The sequence below is a fragment of the Chrysemys picta genome, chromosome 2 (genome assembly GCF_011386835.1).
Source record: "Chrysemys picta bellii isolate R12L10 chromosome 2, ASM1138683v2, whole genome shotgun sequence".
NCBI lineage: Eukaryota > Metazoa > Chordata > Testudines > Emydidae > Chrysemys > Chrysemys picta.
In genome coordinates, this window is record NC_088792.1 from 115,511,930 (window position 1) to 115,538,281 (window position 26,352).

At 43.7% G+C, this 26,352-nt stretch overlaps 2 protein-coding genes across 9 annotated transcripts in view; one reads left to right on the forward strand and one right to left on the reverse strand.

Moving 5' to 3' along the window:
- Positions 1–26,352, forward strand: part of LOC101951432 (poly(rC)-binding protein 3-like) — a 737,225-nt gene that overhangs the window by 329,680 nt on the left and 381,193 nt on the right. The gene's annotated exons all lie outside the window — the stretch shown is intronic.
- Positions 1,969–17,705, reverse strand: LOC101950886 (induced myeloid leukemia cell differentiation protein Mcl-1 homolog). The gene is made up of 2 exons (XM_065582456.1): positions 17,591–17,705; positions 1,969–2,579 (listed from the first exon to the last, which is right to left on the reverse strand). The coding sequence occupies exons 1-2, from the start codon at positions 17,703–17,705 to the stop codon at positions 2,038–2,040; spliced, it is 657 nt and encodes a 218-aa protein (XP_065438528.1). The 3' UTR covers positions 1,969–2,037.

The following is a 26,352-nucleotide window of genomic DNA, read 5'->3' on the forward strand; positions in this document are numbered from 1 at the left end:
ATTTTGCTTAAATTTAAACCTGTTCCTAATTGACTTAAGCTAAACCAAAATAAGCCTGGTTTGAACTGAAATAACAGTGACCACATAGCCTTTTGCACTGGTTTAACAAAGGGTACGTCTACACTTACCAGAGGGTCCGGCGGCAGGCAATCGATGTTCTGGGATCGATCCCGGAAGTGCTCGCCGTCGACGCCGGTACTCCAGCTCGGCGAGAGGAGTATGCAGCATCGACAGGGAGCCTCCCTGCCGCGTCTGGACCCACGGTAAGTTCGGACTAAGGTACTTTGAATTCAGCTACGTTATTAACGTACCTTAGTCCGAAGTGGGGGGTTAGTGGGGACCAGGCCTAAATCTGTTTAAAATTTCACCTTAATTGAAGCCAGTACAACTCTGTGTGTAGACAAGTCTTTAGGGTGCTTTGTACCACCAAAGAGACGCAAAGCAGCCTCAAAAGAACCAAGGATCTTGTAGTACAGCTGGTGTTTTTCAAATATGGCCAACTTTCTATCTGTCTCTTTGAGAGGGCTCCCAAATACCTACCTATGTTTGCTGTACTTTCCTTTCTTGCAATGTTATACATCACTATGAATGTACTTAATTGTTTATTTGCCTTTTTAAAAAAGTTAAACAAAGGAGTGGATTTTTGTTATGCAAAGTTATCTGATTTGTTAGATATGTCTTGCCTTGTGCTTCTTTCACAGCAGCAGACTTTGCACGTTAGACTATTTCTACAGTACTGCAGAAAGTAAGAGAAAAATCAGATACCCTAATACCATAAAAGTAACTTATCATCTCTTCACATTTCACTTCTGTCACTTGCAGTAAAAGCCCAAATGAAATTTTCCACACCAAAATGGATGATCTTAAAGCTAATCCTGACATTCCAAATTTGAAAGTAATGTATTAGCAGAATGAGGTCAGGGATTAACAGGGTGAAGCACATTAACCAAATGCTAATAGAGGCAACCCTTTCTATAACTCCTAATTTCTCAGTACCTCTGCTATCACATAGAACATGAGTCTGGGTCACTGCTCCATTATGCAATGGAGACTCAGGCCTGAAAATTTATAACCACTGTTTAAAAAAAAAAAAAATACTCTCAACTTTTTACTGTCTGCTTAAAAAAAGGCTGGACATGGCAATGTAATCCTCAAGGAGGTCAAGACACGTATTGTTTATTTATTTGTGTTGCGGTGGTAGAAGTGCCAGCAGCCCTGCTCATGGACCAGGCTTCTGTGGTGCGAGCTGTTGTACAAACACAGCACAATGAGACAGTCCCTGCCCCAACAGCTTATGAGCCAGTGCCTGTTTCTGGTCCTATGTGGCTAGGTAATTGCTCTTTTGTCTGTATTAAAGAGGCTATTCCCCGACAAAAACAACAACAAAAGGTTAAGATAGACTTTGACTTTGGTAGAATGATAGTTTTAAGAAAATAAGTCCTTTCCAACCCCACTGCTCTCCCGTATACACAAGACTCGATAGCATTTTCTTCTCCTCCCGGAAGCACCTGTATCCTAGCTCATGATGCCTGTTGTTCTTACGGCAGCCTTTCAAAAGCTGTTCAGGTCTCTGCCCTCACCTCACTCAGATAATTTTGTAAATACTCACTTCTGCACCATCAACTGCAAAAAAATATATATATATTAACACTTTGCACTTGTTTAAAAGAAATGAGCAACCCCCGACACCTGGACAACCCGGACAGATGTGTGCTTAACTGAGCAACCGTGTCATTATATCTCTGTAACCTGTGCCCCTCCACCTGCTAGTGCATGCTGTTATACTCACTTGTCTGTCATTTCCAAGATTGTGCCTGAATGCTTCATAGGAGAGCCAGGAGCCAAATGCTGCTGCTGCACTTTTTTTTTTTTTTTTTTTTAACATTTCACAAATAGCCTTTAATCTTTGTTGTTTAAGCTTTTTGCACTTCTAACTCAAGACACAAACTTAGAGACTCAATGGTGCAGTTCACTAACTCCAGATGCAAAGGAGATCTAGTCCACCTGGCATTTAGGTCATTTATATCACTCCATGGCTCATCGCATCATGTAGGCCAAGGATGCTCCCAGTCCAGCAAAAGCCACCAGAACATTCCTGATGCTGCTACCTTCTAGATCCTCTACACGGAAGAATTCAACAAATCCCTCCCAGCCTCTTTGGTTAACTAACCAATGTCGTTTGCCTGTGACAAGCACATCTGTGATGATCCCTGCTAGTGTGTTGATGCAATTCTCCTGGTTTATGCTCTTCAGGTGTTTTGCAACAAAGGCACCAAAAGAGATGAGTGTCACAATTCTACCCCAGTTTGTTACCCCATCATTGAAAATATGGGATGCAACGGCAGTTACTGACTTCAGATCCTCCTCATGCTTGATGTCTAGCTTCCGAAGCATCCCTTGGAAGGTGATCATCTGCTTCTCAATGATGCCGTCGCCGACCCTCCGCAGCGTCTTCAGCGCCTTCTCCATGGCGGCGGGGCCCGCTCCCCGTGGCCCGCTCAGCAGCCGCTTGTCGCACTTCTTGCCGCCGGGCCCGCTGAGCTCCGCAGCCTCCCGCAGGTAGTGGCCGATGAGCACTTCTGCTCAGCAGCTAGACATGCCCTGCAGACCTTCTGTTTCTGCTGGGGTGCAAGACATTCCAAAAGATGTGGGGAGGAAGTGAGCTACGGCTCTATTCTCTGATTCATTGGTACAGAGGAGGAGTATGATTTTTCTATCTGAGGAGATACAGCAGCAACCATGATCCCTCTGGACGTCTGCTTTTCCTGAGACCAAATTCCTCCCGGAACTCCCCTGGGGTGACGTAGTTCTGCACTGGCATAGGGCTGTCCCTAAATAGCCTGACAGACTCCATAGATGGGAAGCTTTCTGTAGCATGGACCTGTTTTTGTGTGTGCTTTCTCCGAGGTATTTAGTATACAAGTGGGCGCTCTATAATAAGTAATAAAAAGAATGAAAACTTGACACTCAGGAAAGTCACAAGTTAGCTTCCAGCCCTAATCTGAAGTCTGCTTCATATTCCCATCCACCATCTACTTGCGTGTTAGAGATCCTTCCCAGTTGCTCTGTTGTGTATACATATATTCCTTGTATGCTGTTTAGTTGAATGATGAGAACTTGCAACCTCCCTTCCAGCCAATATTGGCTACTGTGTTTCTCCACTACACATCAGGAGTTCAAGGGAGACAAGAGACAGATCCCTATATCCTTGGGATTTGAGCCCCATACTGGAGATGGCCCACAGAAGTTAGCAAGTGGTTTACAACTAATTGCTCATAGACGGCTACCTGATGCCAATGCAACATGCAGAATACTTTGGTCAGAGCAGAGATTCCCAAACTGTGAACTGGGCAAAACTTTCTAATTGTTTGCTAAGATCTGGTTGGTCACAGTGTTGGCTCCCCCCCCCCCCCCGCCCTTTTTTTTTTTCCAAGTGAGAGAAAGAGAACATATAGGACGGACAGATGAAATGTACTTGAAAAGTAGAGTGAAACTACCTTTTTCATAGTGGCCAAATCCTTTCCTTCCCCCCCCCCGCCATGGAAATAAATGCTCTAGTTGTTATGAAGATGTTACGGGATCTTTAAGGAGAAGATTATGTCATGGTGGTCACCACTGTCACAGAACCTGTGAATTGCCATTTATATGGACCCTACACTTTGATCTAGTCTTCTCAGAAACTGGAATTAGATCAAAGCAATCTAATTAATGCATAACAGTTAATGTGTTGCAGCAAGGTCCACAAGAACAGTTCTTTAGTTTACTTCATTCAGCTGTTGCACGTTAACAGTTCGTTAGTTTGCTTTGCTCTAGTCCTGTTTCAAAAAAGTGAACTAACGGACTATTAATCTGGGGCAGCTGACTCAATGTTTTGTTGTTGTGACCATAGGTGCTAACTCCATGGGTGCTCTAGGGCTGGAGCACCCACCAGCAGCTCTCCTATCAGCGCCTCCCACTCCCCCCAACACCTCTTGCCTGCCGGTGGCCCTGTCGATCACCTCCCCCCACTCCTGCCTGCCATGATCCAGTGTGTAGGAGGCACTGGGTGGGAGGAGTGAGGGCAGGGTGCGCTCAGGGGATGGGGTAGAACGGGGCAGGAAGAGGCAGGGCAGCGATCGAGTGGGGATGGAGCGGGACAGAGGTGGGGCCTGGGGGGAAGCAGTGGAGTGGGGCAGAGTCTGGGTGAACTGGGGGAGCACCCCCCAGCACATTAGAAAGTGGGCACCTATGGGTGTGACCACATCATGAAACTATCTATTTTCACCATGACTATGCCATAACAAAATTGTATCCATAGTAATCATGAATGGGATGGGAAGAGTCCATAGGACAATTTGTCTATTAAGATGTTATCTGCACTATGGAAGAGTTTGAGAATCCCTGGGTAGAGGAACAAGAGAGGTTCTGGGACTATCTCATCCTACTTAGGATATGTCTCATGACTTGATGTCTGACATGAGAGAGACTTGATCAAGCAAGGAGGCAAGATGAAGCTGTAAGTTGTGTGCTGCTTGCGGCAAAAGGGGGCTGTTGAGCAGGGCCTACATATGTAGCAGGTTGCCTCGTCCTTTCATGAGGAAGGGTGCACAAGTGAAGTGTATGTGGTACTTTGGGTGTGTGACATACATACATTATATAAATAAATAACATGCATCGCTTTAAAAATCCATTACAAGAATGTTAAAGTTGCAAGCACTCAAAAGTTAGGAAATGCCAGAATTAAGAGTTGCCTGTGCAACTTTAATTTGGCCCCTGGTGCCATATGCATTAGGATACAGTCTTTAATGACATGATCATATATTTATTTTTTCTACGCGACCCCCCTTCCTCATTCAGTTTGCCAGATGGCAATGTTTAATAAGTAGCTATTCAATATTTTGTTTTATCCTCATTGTTCAGTGTCTGACCCTGAGCCTTATTTACGGCACACTGTTCAAACCCTGCTCTCAATACAGAATTATTATTTTGCTCCTAGGTATAGTATAGTATCCCAAATCTTCAGAAACATGAATTAATTTATCTTCACAACTCTCATGAGGTGAGAGGGTATTATTATTCTCATTTTAAAGATGGGGAACTGAGGCACAGAGAAATTAAGGTCAAATTTGGGGTGTCCAATTAGAAATGACTACACCCTTCTTTTCCAGCGTACTTAGCATCATACAGCACTCTGTGTTCAAAATACAGCTGCCAGTGACCCCAGTTGAATCTGTGAGTGCTCAGCACTTCTGCAAATCTGACCCCAGGGTAGTTAATTGGGCGCCTAGAGAATGAAGAACACACAATTACTGATCACCTGTGAAAAGTTTGGCTTAAGTGGCTTCCCCAGCCATGCATAGGAACTCTGTGGCAGAGGCAGGGACAGAAATCCAGTTCTACAGGGCAGCATTCAACTTCCTGAACTATGGGATAATCCTTTCTCTTCCTGCCATCCTGTGCCTCATTCACTACACACCTCCAAACTCCTGAAACAAATGAAACAGGGCCTTACAGAGTGTACAAGGGTTCGCCGGGGCTCGACCCTCTCCGGGGTGGTGGAGAGCCATACCGGCTCACTCTACACAGTTGACGTTGGGGAATTAATCTGGCCATGGGGTCTCCCTCGGCAGCCCTTGTTGTAACAGGAACAAATACTGTAAGCCCAGGTCTTGGGTCAGGGCGGGGCAACATTGGGTCGGGTGCTTAGGCCCTCGGGCTGGAGCTGAGCACTGGCACTATAAACAGTAGCAATAAGCCCAGGCCCTGGGTCAGGGCGGGGCAATAATGAGTCAGGGGCTCAGGCCCTCAGGCAGGACTGAGCAATAGCAATAGGCCCAAGCCTCCTCAGGCCTGGGAGAGGGGGAGACTGCCACCCACGAGTTGGGTGGCAGGGGAGACACAGGCCCTTCCACTCCACTGCGTCCCAGCCTGGGGCCCTAGCAGCGGCAGAATACTCACTGCATAGTCAGTGGGGATCCTGGCTGCAACACACTGACATGGGCTCTGGCATGGACTAGGGTCGGCTGCCCCCGGGCTACTTCCAAACTCCCCCTCGGGAAGTACCTGGGTCAGGGTGTTGTCCTCTGCGCTGTTGAGGAGGATGAAAGGCCCAGGGAAGCAGAGCAGTTAACTGGAGCAGAGGGAAACCTTCCCATAGTTGGGACCCTCCTTCCAGATGGTGCTGGGGTTGCCTCTCGCACTGAGGTTACCTCTCCGAGGGAGGGCACTCCAGTTGCTAGGAAAAGGCAGGTGTTAGTAATGGGAGATTCGATCATTAGAAACTTAGATAGCTGGGTTTGTGATGACCGGGAGAACCGTATGGTGACTTGCCTGCCTGGTGCGAAGGTTGTGGCTCTCTCGAGGCATGTAGACAGACTTGTGTGTAGTGCTGGGGAGGAGCCGGTGGTCGTGGTACATTTAGGTACCAATGACATAGGGAAGGGTAGGAGAGACGTCCTGGAGGCCAAATTTAGGCTGCTAGGGAAGAGACTAAAATCCAGGACCTCTATGGTGGCATTCTCAGAAATGCTCCCAGTTCCATGCACAGGGTCAGGTAGGCAGGCAGAGCTTCAGAGTCTCAATGTGTGGATGAGACGATGGTGTAGAGAGAGGAGGGGTTTACATTCATTAGGAACTGGGGAAACTTTTGGGATGGGGGGAGCCAATACAGGAGAGATGGGCTCCACCTAAACCAAAGTGGAACCAGACTGCTGGCACTAAACGTTAAAAAGGTTGTAGAGCAGTTTTTAAACTAGGAGATAGGAGAAAGCCGACTGCTGCAGAGGAGCATGTGGATCGGACAGAGACTTCTCTTAGGGGAGAGTCTAATGATTGAGAATCTCCAGGTTATAGTCAGGAGCAGAGGATGGAAGAGGATAATGTAAGGGCCAGATCAGATGAGAAACATTCACATAAAAAAGAATCTGATACATCAGAAAAGGGCAGACAAATAAATAGTGACAAGTTTTTAAAGTGCTTGTACACAAATGCTAGAAGTCTAAATAATAAGATGGGTGAACTAGAGTGCCTTGTGATAAAGGAGGATATTGATATAATTGGCATCACAGAAACCTGGTGGACTGAGAGCAATCAATGGAACTCAATCATTCCGGGGTACAAAATATATCGGAAGGACAGAACAGGTCGTGCGGGAGGGGGGGAAGGGGGGCAGTGGCACTATATGTGAAAGAAAATGTAGAATCAAATGAAGTAAAAATCTTAAGTGAATCCACATGTTCCATAGAATCTCTATGGATAGAAATTTCATGCTCTAATGAGAATATAACATTAGGGATCTATTATCGACCACCTGACCAGGACAGTGATAGTGATGATGAAATGCTAAGGGAAATTAGAGAGGCTATCAAAATTAAGAACTCCATAATAGTGGGGGATTTCAATTATCCCCATATTGACTGGGAACATTTCACTTCAGGATGAAATGCAGAGATAAAATTTCTCGATACTTTAAATGACTGCTTCATAGAGCAGCTGGTATGGGAACCCACAAGGGGAGAGGCAACTCTAGATGTAGTCCTGAGTGGAGTGCAGGAGCTGGTCCAAGAGGTAACTATAACAGGTCTGCTGGGAAATAGTGACCATAATACAATAGCATTCAACATCCCTGTTGTGGGAAGAACATCTCAACAGCCCAACACTGTGGCATTTAATTTCAAAAGGGGGAACTATGCAAAAATGAGGGGGTTAGATAAACAGAAGTTAAAAGGTACAGTGACTAAAGTGAAATCCCTACAAGCTGCATGGGTGCTTTTTAAAGACACCATAATAGAGGCCCAACTTCAATGTATACCCCAAATTAAGAAACACAGTAAAAGAACTAAAAAAGAGACACCGTGGCTTAACAGCCATGTAAAAGAAGCAGTGAGAGATAAAGACTTCCTTTAAAAAGTGGAAGTCAAATCCTAGTGAGGCAAATAGAAAGGAACATAAACACTGCCAAATTAAGTGCAAGAATGTAATAAGAAAAGCCAAAGAGGAGTTTGAAGAACGGCTAGCCAAAAACTCCAAAGGTAATAACAAAATGTTTTTTAAGTACATCAGAACCAGGAAGCCTGCTAAACAACCAGTGGGGCCCCTTGATGATCAAGATACAAAAGGAGCGCTTAAAGACAATAAAGTCATTGCGGAGAAACGAAATGGATTCTTTGCTTCAGTCTTCACAGCTGAGGATGTTAGGGAGATTCCCAAACCTGAGCCGGGTTTTGTAGGTGACAAATCTGAGGAACTGTCACACATTGAAGTGTCACTAGAGGAGGTTTTGGAATTAATTGATAAACTTAACATTAACAAGTCACCGGGACCAGATGGCATTCACCCAAGAGTTCTGAAAGAACTCAAATGTGAAGTTGCGGAACTATTAACTAAGGTTTGTAACCTGTCCTTTAAATCGGCTTCTGTACTCAATGACTGGAAGTTAGCTAATGTAACACCAATATTTAAAAAGGGCTCTAGAGGTGATCCCGGCAATTACAGACCGGTAAGTCTAACGTCAGTATCGGGCAAATTAGTCGAAACAATAGTTAAGAATAAAATTGTCAGACACATAGAAAAACATAAACTGTTGAACAATTGTCAACATGCTTTCTGTAAAGGGAAATCGTGTCTTACTAATCTATTAGAGTTCTTCGAAGGGGTCAACAAACGTGGACAAGGGGGATCCAGTGGACATAGTGTACTTAGATATCCAGAAAGCCTTTGACAAGGTCCCTCACCAAAGGCTGTTATGTAAATTAAGTTGTCAAGGGATAAAAGGGAAGGTCCTTTCATGGATTGAGAACTGGTTAAAAGACCAGGAACAAAGAGTAGGAATTAATGGTAAATTCTCAGAATGGAGAGGGGTAACTAGTGGTTTTCCCCAAGGGTTAGTCCTCGGACCAATCCTATTCAACTTATTCATAAATGATCTGGAGAAAGGGATAAACAGTGAGGTGGCAAAGTTTGTAGATGATACTAAACTGCTCAAGACAGTTAAGACCAAAGCAGACTGTGAAGAACTTCAAAAAGATCTCACAAAACTTAAGTGATTATGCAACAAAATGGCAAATGAAATGTAATGTGGATAATTGTAAAGTAATGCACATTGGAAAAAATAATCCCAACTATACATACAATATGATGGGGGCTAATTTAGCTACAGCGAGTCAGGAAAAAGATCTTGGAGTCATTGTGGATGGTTCCCTGAAGATGTCCACGCAGTGTGCAGAGGCGGTCAAAAAAGCAAACAGGATGTTAGGGATCATTAAAAAGGAGATAGAGAATAAGACTGAGAATATATTATTGCCCTTATATAAATCAATGGTATGCCCACATCTCGAGTACTGCGTACAGATGTGGTCTCCTCATCTCAAAAAAGATATACTGGCATTAGAAAAGGTTCAGAGAGGGCAAATAAAATGATTAGGGGTTTGGAACGGGTCCCATATGAGGAGAGATTAAAGAGGCTAGGACTCTTCAGCTTGGAAAAGAGGAGACTAAGGAGGGATATGATAGAGGTATATAAAATCATGAGTGATGTGGAGAAAGTGGATAAGGAAAAGTTATTTACTTATTCCCATAATACAAGAGCTAGGGGTCACCAAATGAAATTAATAGGCAGCAGGTTTTAAACAAATACAAGGAAGTTCTTCTTCATGCAGTGTACAGTCAACTTGTGGAACTCCTTACCTGAGGATGTTGTGAAGGCTAGGACTATAACAGCGTTTAAAAGAGACCTGGATAAATTCATGGAGGTTAAGTCCATTAATGGCTATTAGCCAGGATGGGTAAGGAATGGTGTCCCTAGCCTCTGTTTGTCAGAGGATGGAGATGGATGGCAGGTGAGAGATCACTTGATCAGTGCCTGTTAGGTTCACTCCCTCTGGGACACCTGGCATTGGCCACTGTCGGTAAACAGGATACTGAGCTAGATGGACCTTTGGTCTGACCCGGTACGGCTGTTCTTATGTCCAGCACCATAGGTTCCTCTGGGTAGTGGGCGAGCAGCAGGCCCGGCAACTCCTCTGGGTAGCGAGCGCAGGGTAGGCCCGGCAACTCCTCTGGATAGCGGGCGCGGGGCAGGCCCGGCAACTCCTCCGGGTAGCGGGCGCGGGGCAGGCCTGGCCAGTCCTGGCGGCTGCCTTGGGCCGTGGAGTTTTCCCAGTCATGAGCTAGTCTGGAGAAGTCTGGCTCTCCGGCGGCTCGGGCCTTACTAAGCTCTGAGGACGAGCCTTCATACTTCCGGGTCGCCACCTGACCCTCTGAGGGGTGGGCTCTGAGCTCCCTAGCTCTGCCCACTCCAGGCTCCGGATGGGCTCTTCCCACTCCGGGGCGGCGGGGAGCCACACCGCCTCACTACACAGAGAAACAGCCTTCTTCAATATACAGTCCTGAATCAACTCCAGAACATGGCTGGATGGTTTGTTGTAATGGTGGATGTCTGGACTGTTTGTAGGGATTGGGTCTCTGTTCCTTATTAAGCAGATGAATGAAGAAGATATTCCAGCCAACATGAGGAAGACAAATAAAGCAGGTTGGCCACTCTGGTCCATAATGATATGGTGGATGAAGTAAATTTGGTCTCTGGACTTCTTGCAAAGGATACATTTCAAGATGTTGTGGTAACTGACTCAATAGCAAGACAGTGGAGAGTTGAATTTCTTGTCTTCATAAGGTGGTGGTAGTTCACCTGCCAGTGTGTGGAAATGAATATGGCTAGTGATGGTCTGTAGTCCATATCAGAAATCTATATAGGGAAATATATATAAGTAAAGGTGTATCATCTTTAGGTGGAGGATGCATGAATACATAAGGGCAGAGTTAAGGTTGGTATCTGAACCTAACATGCAAATGTCTTGAGTATCTAGTGCTAAGATTTTTTTCTGAAAGCTATTCTAGTTATGTTTTACATAGTCTCTAATAACTGTTTTAACTCTTTTCTTTCTGAATTTCCTTAATTTTTGTTAAAAGAGGAAAATGGCTTTTGAATTTTATGTAAATCAAAAAAAGCAGATGTTGCTTGTTAGTTTAGTGAGTATTTCAACTGATGTGCTCTTTGCACTTTCTCTAAGAAAAAGGAGGTTTCCAGCCCAATTTCTAGAACAAACAGATGAATAAATGCACAAAGAACAAGCAAAACCTCCAAACATTTTGAGGTTTGCCAGTTATTAATTGTGTTGTTCCCTTTTGAATCTGACTTGACTTAAAAGTTAATGAGGAAATATGATGGGTTCATTGTAGGGCTGTTGATTAATCGCAGTTAGCTCACGCGATTAACTCAAAAAAATTAATCATGATTAAAAAAATGAATCGCAATTAAGTGCGGTTTTAATAGCCCTGTTAAACAATAGAATACCAATTAAAATGTATTAAATATTTTGGATGTTTTTCTACGTTTTCAAATATATTGATTTCAATTAAAACACAGAATACAAAGTGTACATTACTCACTTTATATTATTTTTATTACAAATATTTGCACTGTAAAAATGATAAACAAAAGAAATACACTGGTAGTATTTTTCAATTCACCTCATACAAGTACCGTAGTGCAATCTCTTTATTACGAAAGCGCAACATACTAATGTAGATTTTTTTTCTGTTACCTAACTGAACTCAAAACCAAAACAATGTAAAAATTTAGAGCCTACAAGTCCACTCAGTCCTACTTCTTGTTCAGTCAATCGCTAAAAGAAACAAGTTTGTTTACATTTACAGGAGATAATGCTGCCCGCTTCTTATTTACAATGTAACCTGAAAGTCAGAACAGATGTTCACATGGCACTTTTGTAGCCAGCATTGCAAGGTATTTACGTGCCAGATATGCTAAACATTTGTATGCTCCTTCATGCTTAGGCCACCATTCCAGAGGACATGCTTCCATGCTGATAACGCTCGTTAAAAAAATAATGCATTAATTAAATTTGTGACTGAACTCCTTGGGGGAGAATTGTATGTGTCCTGCTCTGTGTTTTACACACATTCTGGCCCATTTCAAACCGTTGACAAGAAGGTGTGAGTAACACTGGGGGGGAAATTTAGCATGGGGAAATAGCTTTTAGTTTGTGTAATGACCCATCCACTCCCAGTCTTTATTCAGGCCTAATTTGATGGTGTCCAGTTTGCAAATTAATTCCAGTTCTGCACTTTCTCGTTGGAGTCTGTTTTTGAAGTTTTTTTTTTGTTGAAGAATGCCACTTTTAGGTCTGTAATTGAATGTCCAGGGAGGTTGAAGTGTTCTCCTACTGGTTTTTGAATGTTATAATTCTTGACATTTGTGTCCATATATTCTTTTGCGTAGAGTCTGTCTGGTTTGGCCAATATACATGGCAGAGGGGCATTGCTGGCACATGATGGCATATATTACATTGGTAGATGTGCAGGTGAACGAGCCTCTGATGGTGTGGCTGATGTGATTAAGTCCTATGATGGTGTCCCTTGAATAGATATGTGGACAGAGTTGGCAACGGGGTTTGTTGCAAGGATAGATTCCTGGGTTAGGGTTTTTGTTGTGTGGTGTATGGTTGCTGGTGAGTATTTGCTTCAGATTGGGGGGCTGTCTGTAAGCGAGGACTGGCCTGTCTCCCAAGGTCTGTGAGAGGGAGGGATCGTCCTTTAGGATAGGTTGTAGATCCTTGATGATGCGCTGGAGAGGTTTTAGTTGGGGGCTGAAGGTGACAGCTAGTGGCATTCTGTTACTTTCTTTATTGGGCCTGTCCTGTAGTAGGTGACTTCTGGGTACTCTTCTGGCTCTGTCAATCTGTTTCTTCACTTCAGCAGGTGGGTATTGTAGTTTTAAGAATGCTTGATAGGGATCCTCTATCTGTCTCTGTCTGAAGGATTGGAGCAAATGCGGTTGTATCTTAGAGCTTGGCTGTAGACAATGGATCATGTGATGTGGCCTGGATGAAAGCTGGAGGCATGTAGGTAAGTATAGCGATCAGTAGGTTGCTGGTATAGAGTGGTGTTTATGTGACCATCGCTTATTTGCACTGTAGTGTCCAGAAAGTGGATCTCTTGTGTGGACTGGTCCAGGCTGAGGTTGATGGTGGGATGGAAATTGTTGAAATCCTGGTGGAATTATTCAAGGGCTTCTTTTCCATGGGTCCAGATGATGAAGATGTCATCAATGTAGCACAAGTAGAACAGGCGTTAGGGAACTAGAGCTAAGGAAGCGTTGTTCTAAGTCAGCCATAAAAATGTTGGCATACTGTGTGGCCATGCAGGTACCCATAGCAGTGCCACCGATGTGAAGGTATACATTGTCCCCAAATGTGAAATAGTTGTGGGTGAGGACAAAATCACAAAGTTCAGCCACCAGGTTAGCTGTGACATTATCGGGGATATTGTTCCTGACGGCTTGTAGTCCATCTTTGTGTGGAATGTTGGTGTAGAGGGTTTCTACATCCATAGTGGCCAGGATGGTGTTTTCCGGAAGATCACCAATGGATTGTAGTTTCCTCAGGAAGTCAGTGGTGTCCTGAAGATAGCTGGGAGTGCTAGTAGCATAGGGCTTGAGGAGAGAGTCTACCTAGCCAGACAATCTACATGTGTAAGTTCAACTTTCATGATAAAGAGATTGCACTATAGTACTTGTACTAAGTGAATTGAAAAATACTATTTATTTTATTTTTACAGTGCAAATATTTATAATAAATATAAAGTGAGCACAGTACACTTTGTATTCTGTGTTGTAATTGAAATCAACATATTTTAAAATGTGGAAAACTTCCAAAAATATTTATATAAATAGTATTCTATTATTATTTAACAGCATTTTAATCGCGATTAATTTTTTTAATAGCTTGACAGCCCTAGTTCATTGGCATAAATTCACCTGCTGAAAGTCCTCAGTCATAAAGTGTGGTTATTTCACTTGGCAAATATCACAGTAAATATATTATAGCTTTAGAAAAGCTTTTTCTGCTCAGCTCTGTTAATGAAGCCAAAATGTTTCTCTCTTCAGCTTTGTTTAATTCTTCATTCAACTAATGAATTAATTTAGAATTAGGACTTAAATTATGATTGCTGTATTAATAATAGATGGGCACCATTACAGAGGGCTAATCAACCTGTTAAAATATTTTAATAACTTGTGCAACATAATGTTAGTGCCATAAAGATCTTATTTGAAGAGTTCTTTTGAATGGGTTACATTTTCATTGTTACTGGTGCAGCTAATAAATATAACAGTTATGAACCTACCCCTCAACTTTTCATTGCTGTAGAATGAGGTATATAGAGCCAAATCCTTAGCAGGTGCAAGGGAGTATAGCTCAATTAAAGTCAGTGGATCTACACTGATTTACACCAATCCAGGGACTTAAACTGTGGGTCTCAGATAGTTGACCCCATCATTAGCACAACAGGGGAAAATGGTATCTTTCACATCTTCCCCCGTCCCATTACTTCTCACTCCCTCTGTGCCAACCTTCCTCCCTTCCCTTTCTCCTTGTTTCTTGCAATTCCACCATGCCTGTGATGTGGGAGCACTGCTTTTGCTTCTCTCAAACTACTGCAACTAATTTTCTGGTACTACTTGGCCTTCATTTGGTTTGGCAGGGCATGGTTCATTGCATCAATCAGAGCTGAAATTGCCTCAGCAGGTTTAGGAGGGTCTTCAGCATAACTTCTCTCTCTCTCTTCCTCTCATTTTTTCCCCCAATTGCCTTCTGTCCACCGGGGACACACCAGTATGTATGTTACAGACATGAACATTTGGGGAAAGTTGGTGAGATGTTTTACTGTCATACTTAATTCGCTTATTTTCAACGAAGAGTGTGTGTTAGAGATCTTGGCTTGATATAAAAACACCATGAGCTGGGTTCATGTATTTTGAGGCAAAATGTAAAATGGCGGGACAGGATTAAAAACACAATCCTGAAGCAAGATGGGCTGCAAAGTGAGGGACATGGTTGGTAAAGAATGAGTTTTTCGTCTCTCATTTTATTGTGATTGTTATATTTGTACAAATGGTCCTCATTAGGCTGCATACTTCAAATTTGCTCTCACTCTGAGGTTCTCCAGTCTCTTATAATCTAGAGCAGGGGTGGGCAAACCTTTTGGCCCCAGGGCCACATCTGGGTACGGAAATTGTATGGAGGGCCATGAATGCTCACGAAATTGGGGTTGGGGTGTGAGAGAGGGTGAGGGCTCTGGTGGGGGGGTGCGGGCTCCGAGGTGGGGCCAGAAATGAGGAGTTCAGGGTGTGGGAGGGGGCTCTGGGCTGGGGCACGGGAGTGGGGTGCAGGGGAATGTGAGGGCCTGGGCTGTGGGTACGGGCTTGGGGTGTAGGAGGGTGCTCCGGGCTGGGAGCGAGGGGTTCAGACGGCAGGAGGGGGATCAGGGCTAGGGCAGAGGGTTGTAGTGCGGGGGGGGGTGGCTCAGGGGTGCAGGCTCCGGGCAGCACTTACCTCAAGCTGCTCCTGCAAGCAGCAGCATGTCGCACCTACGCGGAGGTGCTGGACAGGCGGCTCTGCTGCGTGCTGTCCCGTGTGCAGGTGCCGCCCCTGCAGCTCCCATTGGCCATAGTTCCTGACCAATGGGAGCTGCAGGGGCGGCACTTGGGGTGGGAGAAGCATGCGGAGCCTCCTGGCTGCCCCTACGCATAGGAGCCATTGGGGGGACATGCTTCTGCTTTTGGGAGCCACACGGATCGGCCCCCGTCCCTGCTTCCTGGCTGGAGCGGGGCAAGCCCCAGAACCCGCTCCCCAGCAGGAGCGTGAGGGCCGGATTAAAACGGCTGGTGGGACGGATGTGGCCCATGGGCCATAGTTTGCCCACCTCTGCCCTAGAGTGTACCACACACCTATGGCAAGAAATCCCCTTTCGTTGATTTGATAGTCTCATGCTTATAAAAAAAAAAAAAAGTCCTGGACACAGTTTAATTTAGATTGGAATTTTATAAACTTTTAAAGAGAGCAACCTTCATGTATTTTGATACTTTTTTGAATGATATTTGGGCACTAGATGGAGGGGGGAACTATTCCCCATAGAATTGCATGCACATGGTGCACAGACCACATGCTGTTTCAGGTAGCTCCATGGCCAGGATCCTGAAGACTTGTGAATGGGCAGGGAGGATGGGTTGAAAGCGGATGGTGTGAGGTTCTCCCTTCCCCAGGCTCTTGTCTGTGGCTTGTTTCCCCTGCAGGAAGTGTTCTCTGTAAGTTCTTAAAATTACATATTAAAATCATTCCTTCTTTAATCTTTGACTCATAGCTTCTCAAGTCTGTCCTCAATGTCAGTTTTAAGATGTTTTTTTCTCTCAAATCAAAGCCAAAGATGAGAGTGAGTACTGAAAACCTTAGAGCCCAGATGAGACGAGTATTACATGAAACTGTTATTTAGCTGACAAGTCATAGATCCTTTGAAATTATACTTTGGACTAACCTTGCAATCTAGCTATGCATTTTCCGTAATGTTAAATGCTGGAAAAACACTTGACGGGCTGCAATGGAAATTATATTTGTGAATTCGCAGAAAAGTGTGTTTGGTGCAATGTTTACTAACCGGTGTAAAATTATGAAGGATCCCCTTTTTGTTTCTTTCACAGAGGGATTTATTTCTGCTTCTATTTATGTTAACTTAAGGCCCTCCGGTCCACAGTCTTTTGCCCTTATTTTGTCTTGTATAGTCAGAGAAAAGGTTAAGCCTGTTGATGAAGTAGATGGTGAAAACCTTTACATAAAATAAAAATGGCACTACATCTAGTCCTAGTTTCTTTTGTCTACTTACCCTCTCATTGCCCGTATTCTGTCCCACCTTTCTTGCCTTATCAGACCCTTTGTCTCCTGCTGCCCTTCATGCTCCGGGTGCCTTTTCCCATGACAATAGCTGTATCTTACCTTGCCTCTTTTAAATCCCGCTTAGAACTCACTATTTTCTGCTAGCATTCTGCTGCTAACTCCCTCCCCCTCACGCTCTCTTTGTTCTCATATCTCATCCTTACTCTCCCAAAAAGAGAGAGAAGAGGAAAAACTAAATATAAAATAAAAACAAATCAGAACTAGCAAGCTGCATATGGGACACAACAAAATGAATTCTGCTGTATGCACTTCACTCACTGTAACCTCCATCCTTTCTTCTCCTCTCCTACTGCCTTTTGTCATCATTCACTGCACTGCCCTGAAATGTGTTGGCTTTGAGGCTTGCAAGCAGTTATGAAAAGTGTGTATTGTGGGTGCCTTTAAAGTTTCTTTTCACCTTTTTACCATTAGGTAAGGTATCGGTTGTATGAGCATGCTTTCCCTGTCCTTAGAATAGGAAACCGCATTAATACTGGTAATTGTTTAACCTCATAATAAAAAGCTTAAAGGTAGCTATCTAAGGGCTCCCTCTGGATTGTGTAATCCCATTGAAATCAATGTGATTATGTGTAGGCATACAGATTCTTGTGGTTGTAATTGTTTACAAGATGAGTCCCCGCGAGCCAGATTCTGCCTGACTCCTATGTGAGTGCGCAGAGGAGGAGGGAGAACATAGAAAAAGCCTCCCCTCCTCCCACCCCACATAGTTAGGCTTATTGGAAGTACAGGGACTGTTCCACCCATCTGCTCTGAGGGCACATGATGCCCCAAAGAGAACAGGATGGAGGAGGCTGGGCAATCTCACTTACCCACCGTCAGCGGCTCTATGTTTTTTGCTGCCCCAAGCACGGCAGTCAGGCGGCTGGTCATGCGGATACGGGCTGTGTTTCTGAGGGTGATCTGCCGGTTCCACGCCTTCGGCATACCCGCCACCGAAGCCGTGGGACCGGCGGACCTCCCACAGGCATGCTGCTGAAGGCTGCCTGACTGCTGCCCTCACGGCAACTGGCACACCGCCCCCTGCGGCTTGCTGACCCAGGCACTTACTTGCTGCGCTGGTGCCTGGAGCCGCCCCGATCAGCTGGAGAGCCACACTGGCAGAGGGTAGTAAGCTTCACCTCTCAAAAAAATGTAGTAGGGAGTGCATAGCCTCTGAACACCCATTATTTCTGGGAGGAATTCTCCTTTGAGACTAAATGCCCCCCCCCAACCACCACCACCACCAGTGCTCCTTCTGGGCCAGTGTCACTGTGGGCTGTGTTTAAATGGCACAATCAACCCCTTCTTAGACTGTAAGATGCTCAGGAAGGGGACCTTCTCCTCTCACATCTCTGTGAAATGCAATGCCTACTTATTAAACTGCATACATAAATTAATACCAGTCTAAGAACATAAGAATGACCACAGCAGGGGTCAGACCACTGGTCCATCTATCCTATGTCTGATCTGACAGTGTCCGGTTTCAGAGGGAATGAACAGAACAGGGCAATTATCAAGTGATCCATCCCTGTTATCCAGTCCCAGCTTCTGGCAGCCAGAGGCTTAGGGACACCCAGACCGTGGGGTTGCATACTTGACCATCTTGGCTACTAGCCATTGATAGACCTATCCTCCATGAACTTATATCATTCTTTTTAGAACCCAGTTATATTTCTGGTCTTCACAACATCCCTGGCAATGAGTTCCACAGGCTGACTGTGAGTTGTGTGAAGAAGTATTTCCTTGTGTTAATTGTTAATTTCAACCAATTTGCCTGGTATTGAAGTTAGGCTTACCGGCCTGTAAGTGCCAGGATCACGTCCTCTGCAGTGAAGACCGATGCAAAGAATTAGTTTAGCTTCCCCACAACAGGCTTGTCTTCCTTGAGTGCTCCTTTACAACCTGGATTGTCCCATGGCCCCGCTGATTGTTTGGCAGGCTTCTTGCTTCTGATGTAGTTACAAATAATTGCTGTTAGTTTTTGTGTCTATTGATCATTGTTCTTCAAATTCTTTTTTGGCCTGCCTAATTATACTTTTACACTTGACTAGCCAGTTTATGATCCTTTCCATTTTCCTCATTAGGATTTGACTTCCAGTTTCTAAATGATGTCTTTTTGTCTCTAACTACTTTTTCATTGTTTAGCCATGGGGACATTTTTTTGGTGGTCTTACTGGGTTTTTTAGGCTGTATCAGTCTCTTTCTGTAAATCCATTTTTTTCTGTTCCCTTCCCCATGATGGATAATCTCTGCTGGACCATATTGGTACCTCTGGGCAGTAGATGTTAGATGTTACCTTCTTTTAAAGAAAAAATTGTTTGATGCAGCAGTTTTACCAACAGTCACTGCTGATTTTGTTCCAGTTTAAGATGAGTACTTTTGTTTACAAATTCACTGATAAAATATTGTTTTTAAATCCATGGATGTGCTGGGCAGTGAGGTGTATGTCATCATTGACAGTGGCTGAAGGCAGAGTAGAGATGCAGACAGAAGGCTTCTGGGGCTTGCGGGAAGAGCATATTCAGGAACAGCACAGGCTAAATCCAGAAAGTGGGTGCAATATATTCTCTTGCAGCACCAGCCCTGATCCACTGGCCAATGGCAGTGACCACTACGGTCACCCCCTCCAAAGTGACCAGTACTGCTTATGGTGCTCTTATTCCCCACATCCTTTTCACTCAGGGAACACAAGCACTGGTTTTGGCTGTCCTTGCGCATGGAAGAAAGGTTGCCCCACATATTCTATTTTCCCCTTCCCTCCTTCCACTCTGTAGATGCACATCTGGAGCACTTGTGGAACAGCAACCTGAATCTGGACTTCAACTTGCTGGACAGAGATTTCTTCCTCATTTGAACTAAGAGTTGTTCTTCCTTATCTGAGTCTTGCTTTATTGTCAATGCACTGTACTTTCCCAACTCACCTCATCTTCATGCACGTTGATACTGTATATAATTTTTCTTTTGGCATACACTAAAAAATCTATTAGCTGTAATTGGAAATTTGAAACTCCTCCAACTGTGGATAGCTTGTAGAGTGAAGATACATTTTGCATGTAAATGGAGCACATTATACATCAACTGAATAGAAAACTGATATTTAAAAATCTGGTCACCTTTTATTCGGTTTCTTAATGATTATGCCCCGTTCCTAAATTAAGTTAAAACCATTTCATTTTTCATTTTTGTTTATCTTCTTGCATAGTTTTATTTGGCTAATTAATGTCTTTATTGGCTAGTTTGACATTCCCAGAGATGCCTTCTTGTGTACTGTGTAATTGAAAAAATTAATAAAAGAATATTTCCATTAAAATGATGTTAACCTTCTCCACCCATTGTTTACCACACTGAGAAAATTTTAGATATATTTTCGATTTGATTTTTTGGATAAGGGTGTACAATGATTGTGACTGTGAATGTAAGTGTAGGTCAGCTTCTGATCTTCCTTATACTGGTGTAAATCAGGAATAATTCCATTTAAGTCACTGGGCTTGATTTTCCCTTGTTTTACAACTGGAGTAGCCATTTGCAAGTGTGCAAAGTGGTGCAAAACATTACCGTAAGTGAGGTGAGAATTCTGACTGGTAGTATTTTACACCAACTTTGTGCTCACTTTGCTTAGGAGTAAGAGCAATGTCGGAGGTGGCAGTGGAGAATCAGGGCCTGTGGCTGCATTGTATTCAGTTGTGCTGTTAATAGGTTAAAGCAATCACCTTTTTTCTATGGAACCTTGGGCTGAAATCCAACTTTGGTCACAGTAATAGAGATGGGCTTGAGATCACATTCCCAAATCTGAACATCCCCAAAGTTTGGGGAAGTTCACCTCTAGATCCAGACTTTACAGCTACCTGATTTTCTACGATGATGTGTTACACAACTTCTAGATCCAGATATTTCCCCCATAATTTGGACTCTTTTGTTTTGGGCCCCTCTCTGGTCACATTGCCTGCAGAGTCAGCAGCTAGGATCTCCCATCCAAATTGGTCATTGGTTTCCTCTTGGCCTGGCTGGGAGAGGAGGTGGAATGAGTCTGTCCCACTAGTTCTTTTTCACAGCATCTGTTCACAATGATGCTAGTGGCATAAGCCTGAAGCCTTCAGCAGGTTTTTCCATTTGTCCTTTACTTCTGTAACTCGGTATGCATCAGTAACCTTTGTGCTTTAGAAGATCCCATGTTCTTCAGTATTTATTGTTGCTGCTGTGATGGTGGGTACACTTGCAAAGTAGACTGGACATGAACAGAGGGTGCATGTGTAGAGGTTCTTCTGTGCACAATCAGAAAGAAAAGCAAGAGTTTGGGATGGAATGAGGAGCCAAATACTGAGAGAATTCTGAATCTGATTTTTGAAGAGACCAACATTGCTGTTTAATGGGGTCTAATCCTCATATATTTAAAAAGTAATAATAAAAATAAATGAACACAGTCATGCTTTAAAGTAAGACTAGATCGAGTTCACTCATCCTAGAAGTCTGACATTTCAAAAGCAAGCTCATTTCCATATGTTTCTGAATTATTCTCTGTGACCTGTTTCTTTTCTTTAGAAACTTCAACATGCTGATCTGAGAAAAAATGGTTACTGGCTTCCTTTAAATAGCTTGCAGTATACGGCTGCCAGATTTTATCTGACTCTGGATAGTGAATATCAGGAAAATCTTCCTGACAGTGAGATCTATTAGCCTGTGGAATAAGGTACAAGGGAAATGCCCGAAAACTTAATGACTGAAACATTTAAACCTATATTGCACAAAATTCTAGTAAATGTCTACTATGGAACATTTCTACATCAAAAGAGAAACTGACTGGATGGACTAATAGGTCTTTACCTACTCTAGATTGATTCTAAACAACCTCTTTAACTGAACTAAAATCCTTTGAGTATTTATATTAACATGTTCCATTTTTGGACATTGATTTGCCAAAATGCAAAAGGGGTATGAAAGGAATGTTTTGGAATATTGGAGGAGATCATTATTGTAACAAATTACTATTGGTATATGCTACACATAGGCATCACAGTTGTCAACTATTCTAACATACCTGGCATCAATTAAATCATCCAGAACTGTAAACTAAAATACAAGCCTGTACCACTTTAGTGAAAGAAACTACTGTACTAGCCACCACTACAGTTTATATAATCTCTTTGTTGACTAGCAGACAACATGATCACGAACACCTGCAAAAGTCTGATATTTCCTTCAGCAGATGACAGTGATACATATGCATACTGGCTAGTATGTTACAAGACTACTGTGTATGTATTCCAGCCAAGATGATATATGATCATTAAAGTGATGTACTGCATCTGAGACTGGCTTAGTAGATTCAATGGCAGTATTTGACCCTACATGTGCTTTTTACTTTGAGCATTGTTCAATTAGTGTCCTGATGGGCGATGGGCAATCACTCGTTACCGAGTATGATCATCTTTCATGGGGGTTATGGGTCCTCAGGTGGCTGATAAGGCCAATCCTTCAACCACAGGTTCTGTTGCAATGAGGGCAGATGTTTTCAGGCTCAGCAGGCGGCTGTTGACCATGACTGGAAGCCAGTCTCTCCTTCCTCCTGCACCTCTTGTCCTCTTCAGCTTGTCGGCAAGCAAGTTCAAAATGCAGGGGACCATCACGTAGGACTTCACTCCATTTTAAGCGTTCCTGGGCAAGTGTCTCCCTAGTGTCAATGTCAATATTACACTTTTTTAGGTTGTCCTTCAGTAAGTCCTTATAACGCTTCTGTTGTCCACCCACATTATGGTATCCTTCTTTCTTTCAGCTGAGAGAGAAGGGCCTGTTTTGGGAGGTGATGGTCTGGCATCTGGACAATGTGACTAGTCCAGTGGAATTGCTGATAGATGATCATTGCCTCGATACTGATGGTCTTTGCCTCTTCCAGGACACTAATATTGGTGCACCTGTCTTCCCATTTGATCTTCAGAATCTTATGGAGGCAGCGTTGATGGTGCCTCTCAAGGACTTTCAAGTGGTGTCTATAGGTTGTCCAAGTTTTGGACCCATACAACAGTGTCGGGAGAATAACGGCTTGATAAACAAGAAGCTCGGTGTCTGTTCGGATGTTGTGATTTTCAAAAACCCTGTGCCATAAATGAGAGAAAGCTACACTGGCACAGCTCAGGCAAAGTTGAATTTCTGCGTCAATATCTGCCTTGGATGAAAGATGACTTCCAAGGTAGAGGAAATTATCAGCATTCTCCAGTGCCACTCCATTGATTTTGATAGATGGGAAATGTACTATCTCATTTGGAGAGGGCTGATAGAGCACTTTAGTCTTCTTGATATTAAGAGTGAGACCAAGACATGCGTAAGTATCAGCAAACACATTCAAGATAGTTTGAAGATCTTTCTCAGAGTGGGCAAAGATTGTGTTGTCATAGATTCATAGATTATAGGACTGGAAGGGACCTCGAGAGGTCATCGAGTCCAGTCCCCTGCCCGCATGGCAGGACCAAATACTGTCTAGACCATCCCTGATAGACATTTATCTAACCTACTCTTAAATATCTCCAGAGATGGAGATTCCACAACCTCCCTAGGCAATTTGTTCCAGTGTTTAACCACCCTGACAGTTAGGAACTTTTTCCTAATGTCCAACCTAGACCTCCCTTGCTGCAGTTTAAACCCATTGTTTCTGGTTCTATCCTTAGAGGATAAGGTGAATAAGTTCTCTCCCTCCTCCTTATGACACCCTTTTAGATACCTGAAAACTGCTATCATGTCCCCTCTCAGTCTTCTCTTTTCCAAACTAAACAAACCCAGTTCTTTCAGCCTTCCTTCATAGGTCATGTTCTCAAGACCTTTAATCATTCTTGTTGCTCTTCTTTGGACCCTTTCCAATTTCTCCACATCTTTTTTTAAAATGCGGCGCCCAGAACTGGACACAATACTCCAGCTGAGGCCTAACCAGAGCAGAGTAGAGCGGAAGAATGACTTCTCGTGTCTTGCTCACAACACACCTGTTAATGCATCCCAGAATCATGTTTGCTTTTTTTGCAACAGCATCACACTGTTGACTCATATTTAGCTTGTGGTCCACTATAACCCCTAGATCCCTTTCTGCCGTACTCCTTCCTAGACAGTCTTTTCCCATTCTGTATGTGTGAAATTGATTTTTCCTTCCTAAGTGGAGCACTTTGCATTTGTCTTTGTTAAACTTCATCCTGTTTAACTCAGACCATTTCTCCAATTTGTCCAGATCATTTTGAATTATGACCCTGTCCTCCAAAGTAGTTGCAATCCCTCCCAGTTTGGTATCATCCGCAAACTTAATAAGCGTACTTTCTATGCCAATATCTAAGTCGTTGATGAAGATATTGAACAGAGCCGGTCCCAAAACAGACCCCTGCGGTACCCCACTCGTTACGCCTTTCCAGCAGGATTGGGAACCATTAACAACAACTCTCTGAGTACGGTTATCCAGCCAGTTATGCACCCACCTTATAGTAGCCCCATCTAATTTGTATTTGCCTAGTTTATCGATAAGAATATCATGCGAGACCGTATCAAATGCCTTACTAAAGTCTAGGTATACCACATCCACCGCTTCTCCCTTATCCACAAGGCTCATTATCCTATCAAAGAAAGTTATCAGATTGGTTTGACATGATTTGTTCTTCACAAATCCATGCTGGCTGTTCCCTATCACCTTACCACCTTCCAAGTGTTTGCAGATGATTTCCTTAATTACTTGCTCCATTATCTTCCCTGGCACAGAAGTTAAACTAACTGGTCTGTAGTTACCTGGGTTGTTTTTATTTCCCTTTTTATAGATGGGCACTATATTTGCCCTTTTCCAGTCTTCTGGAATCTCTCCCGTCTCCCATGACTTTCCAAAGATAATAGCTAGAGGCTCAGATACCTCCTCTATTAGCTCCTTGAGTATTCTAGGATGCATTTCATCAGGCCCGGGTGACTTGCAGGCATCTAACTTTTCTAAGTGATTTTAACTTGTTGTTTTTTTATTTTATCCGCTAAACCTACCCCCTTCCCATTAGTATTCACTATGTTAGGCATTCCTTCAGACTTCTCGGTGAAGACCGAAACAAAGAAGTCATTACGCATCTCTGCCATTTCCAAGTTTCCTGTTACTGTTTCTCCCTCTTCACTAAGCAGTGGGCCTACCCTGTCTTTGGTCTTCCTCTTGCTTCTAATGTATTGATAAAAAGTCTTCTTGTTTCCTTTTATTCCCGTAGCTAGTTTGAGCTCATTTTGTGCCTTTGCCTTTCTAATCTTGCCCCTGCATTCCTGTGTTGTTTGCCTATATTCATCCTTTGTAATCTGTCCTAGTTTCCATTTTTTATATGACTCCTTTTTATTTTTTAGATCGTGCAAGATCTCGTGGTTAAGCCAAGGTGGTCTTTTGCCACATTTTCTATCTTTCCTAACCAGCGGAATAGCTTGCTTTTGGGCCCTTAATAGTGTCCCTTTGAAAAACTGCCAACTCTCCTCAGTTGTTTTTCCCCTCAGTCTTGATTCCCATGGGACCTTACCTATCAGCTCTCTGAGCTTCCCAAAATCTGCCTTCCTGAAATCCATTGTCTCTATTTTGCTGTTCTCCCTTCTACCCTTCCTTAGAATTGCGAACTCTATGATTTCATGATCACTTTCACCCAGGCTGCCTTCTACTTTCACATTCTCAACGAGTTCCTCCCTATTTGTTAAAATCAAGTCTAGAACAGCTTCCCCCCTAGTAGCTTTTTCAACCTTCTGAAATAAAAAGTTGTCTCCAATGCAGTCCAAGAATTTGTTGGATAGTCTGTGCCCCGCTGTGTTATTTTCCCAACATATATCCGGATAGTTGAAGTCCCCCATCACCACCAAATCTTGGGCTTTGGATGATTTTGTTAGTTGCTTGAAAAAAGCCTCATCCACCTCTTCCACCTGGTTAGGTGGCCTGTAGTAGACTCCTAGCATGACATCTCCCTTGTTTTTTGCCCCTTTAAGCCTAACCCAGAGACTCTCAACATTTCCGTCTCCTATGTCCATCTCTACCTCAGTCCAAGTGTGTACATTTTTAATATATAAGGCAACACCTCCTCCCTTTTTCCCCTGTCTATCCTTCCTGAGCAAGCTGTACCCATCCACACCAACATTCCAATCATGTGTATAATCCCACCAAGTTTCAGTGATGCCAACAATGTCATAGTTGTATTTATTTATTAGCACTTCCAGTTCTTCCTGCTTATTCCCCATACTTCTCGCATTTGTATATAGGCATCTAAGATACTGGTTTGATCTTTCCTCCCAGTTTTGTCCTGACTCTCCTTTCTCTCTGCCAATATAGCCCACACTCCCTCTTGTTTCCGACCCATCTCCCCGGTCTCCATGTTCCTCACTTACCTGTGGGCTTTGCTCACCTGTCCCCGTCGAACCTAGTTTAAAGCCCTCCTCACTAGGTTAGCCAGTCTGTGTCCGAATAGGGTCTTTCCTCTCCTCGAAAGGTGAACGCCATCTCTGCCTAGCAGTCCTTCCTCGAATAGCATCCCGTGGTCTAGGAAGCCAAAGCCCTCCTGGCGACACCATCTTCGCAGCCAGGCATTCACCTCCATGATGCATCTGTCTCTGCCCGGGCCCCTACCTT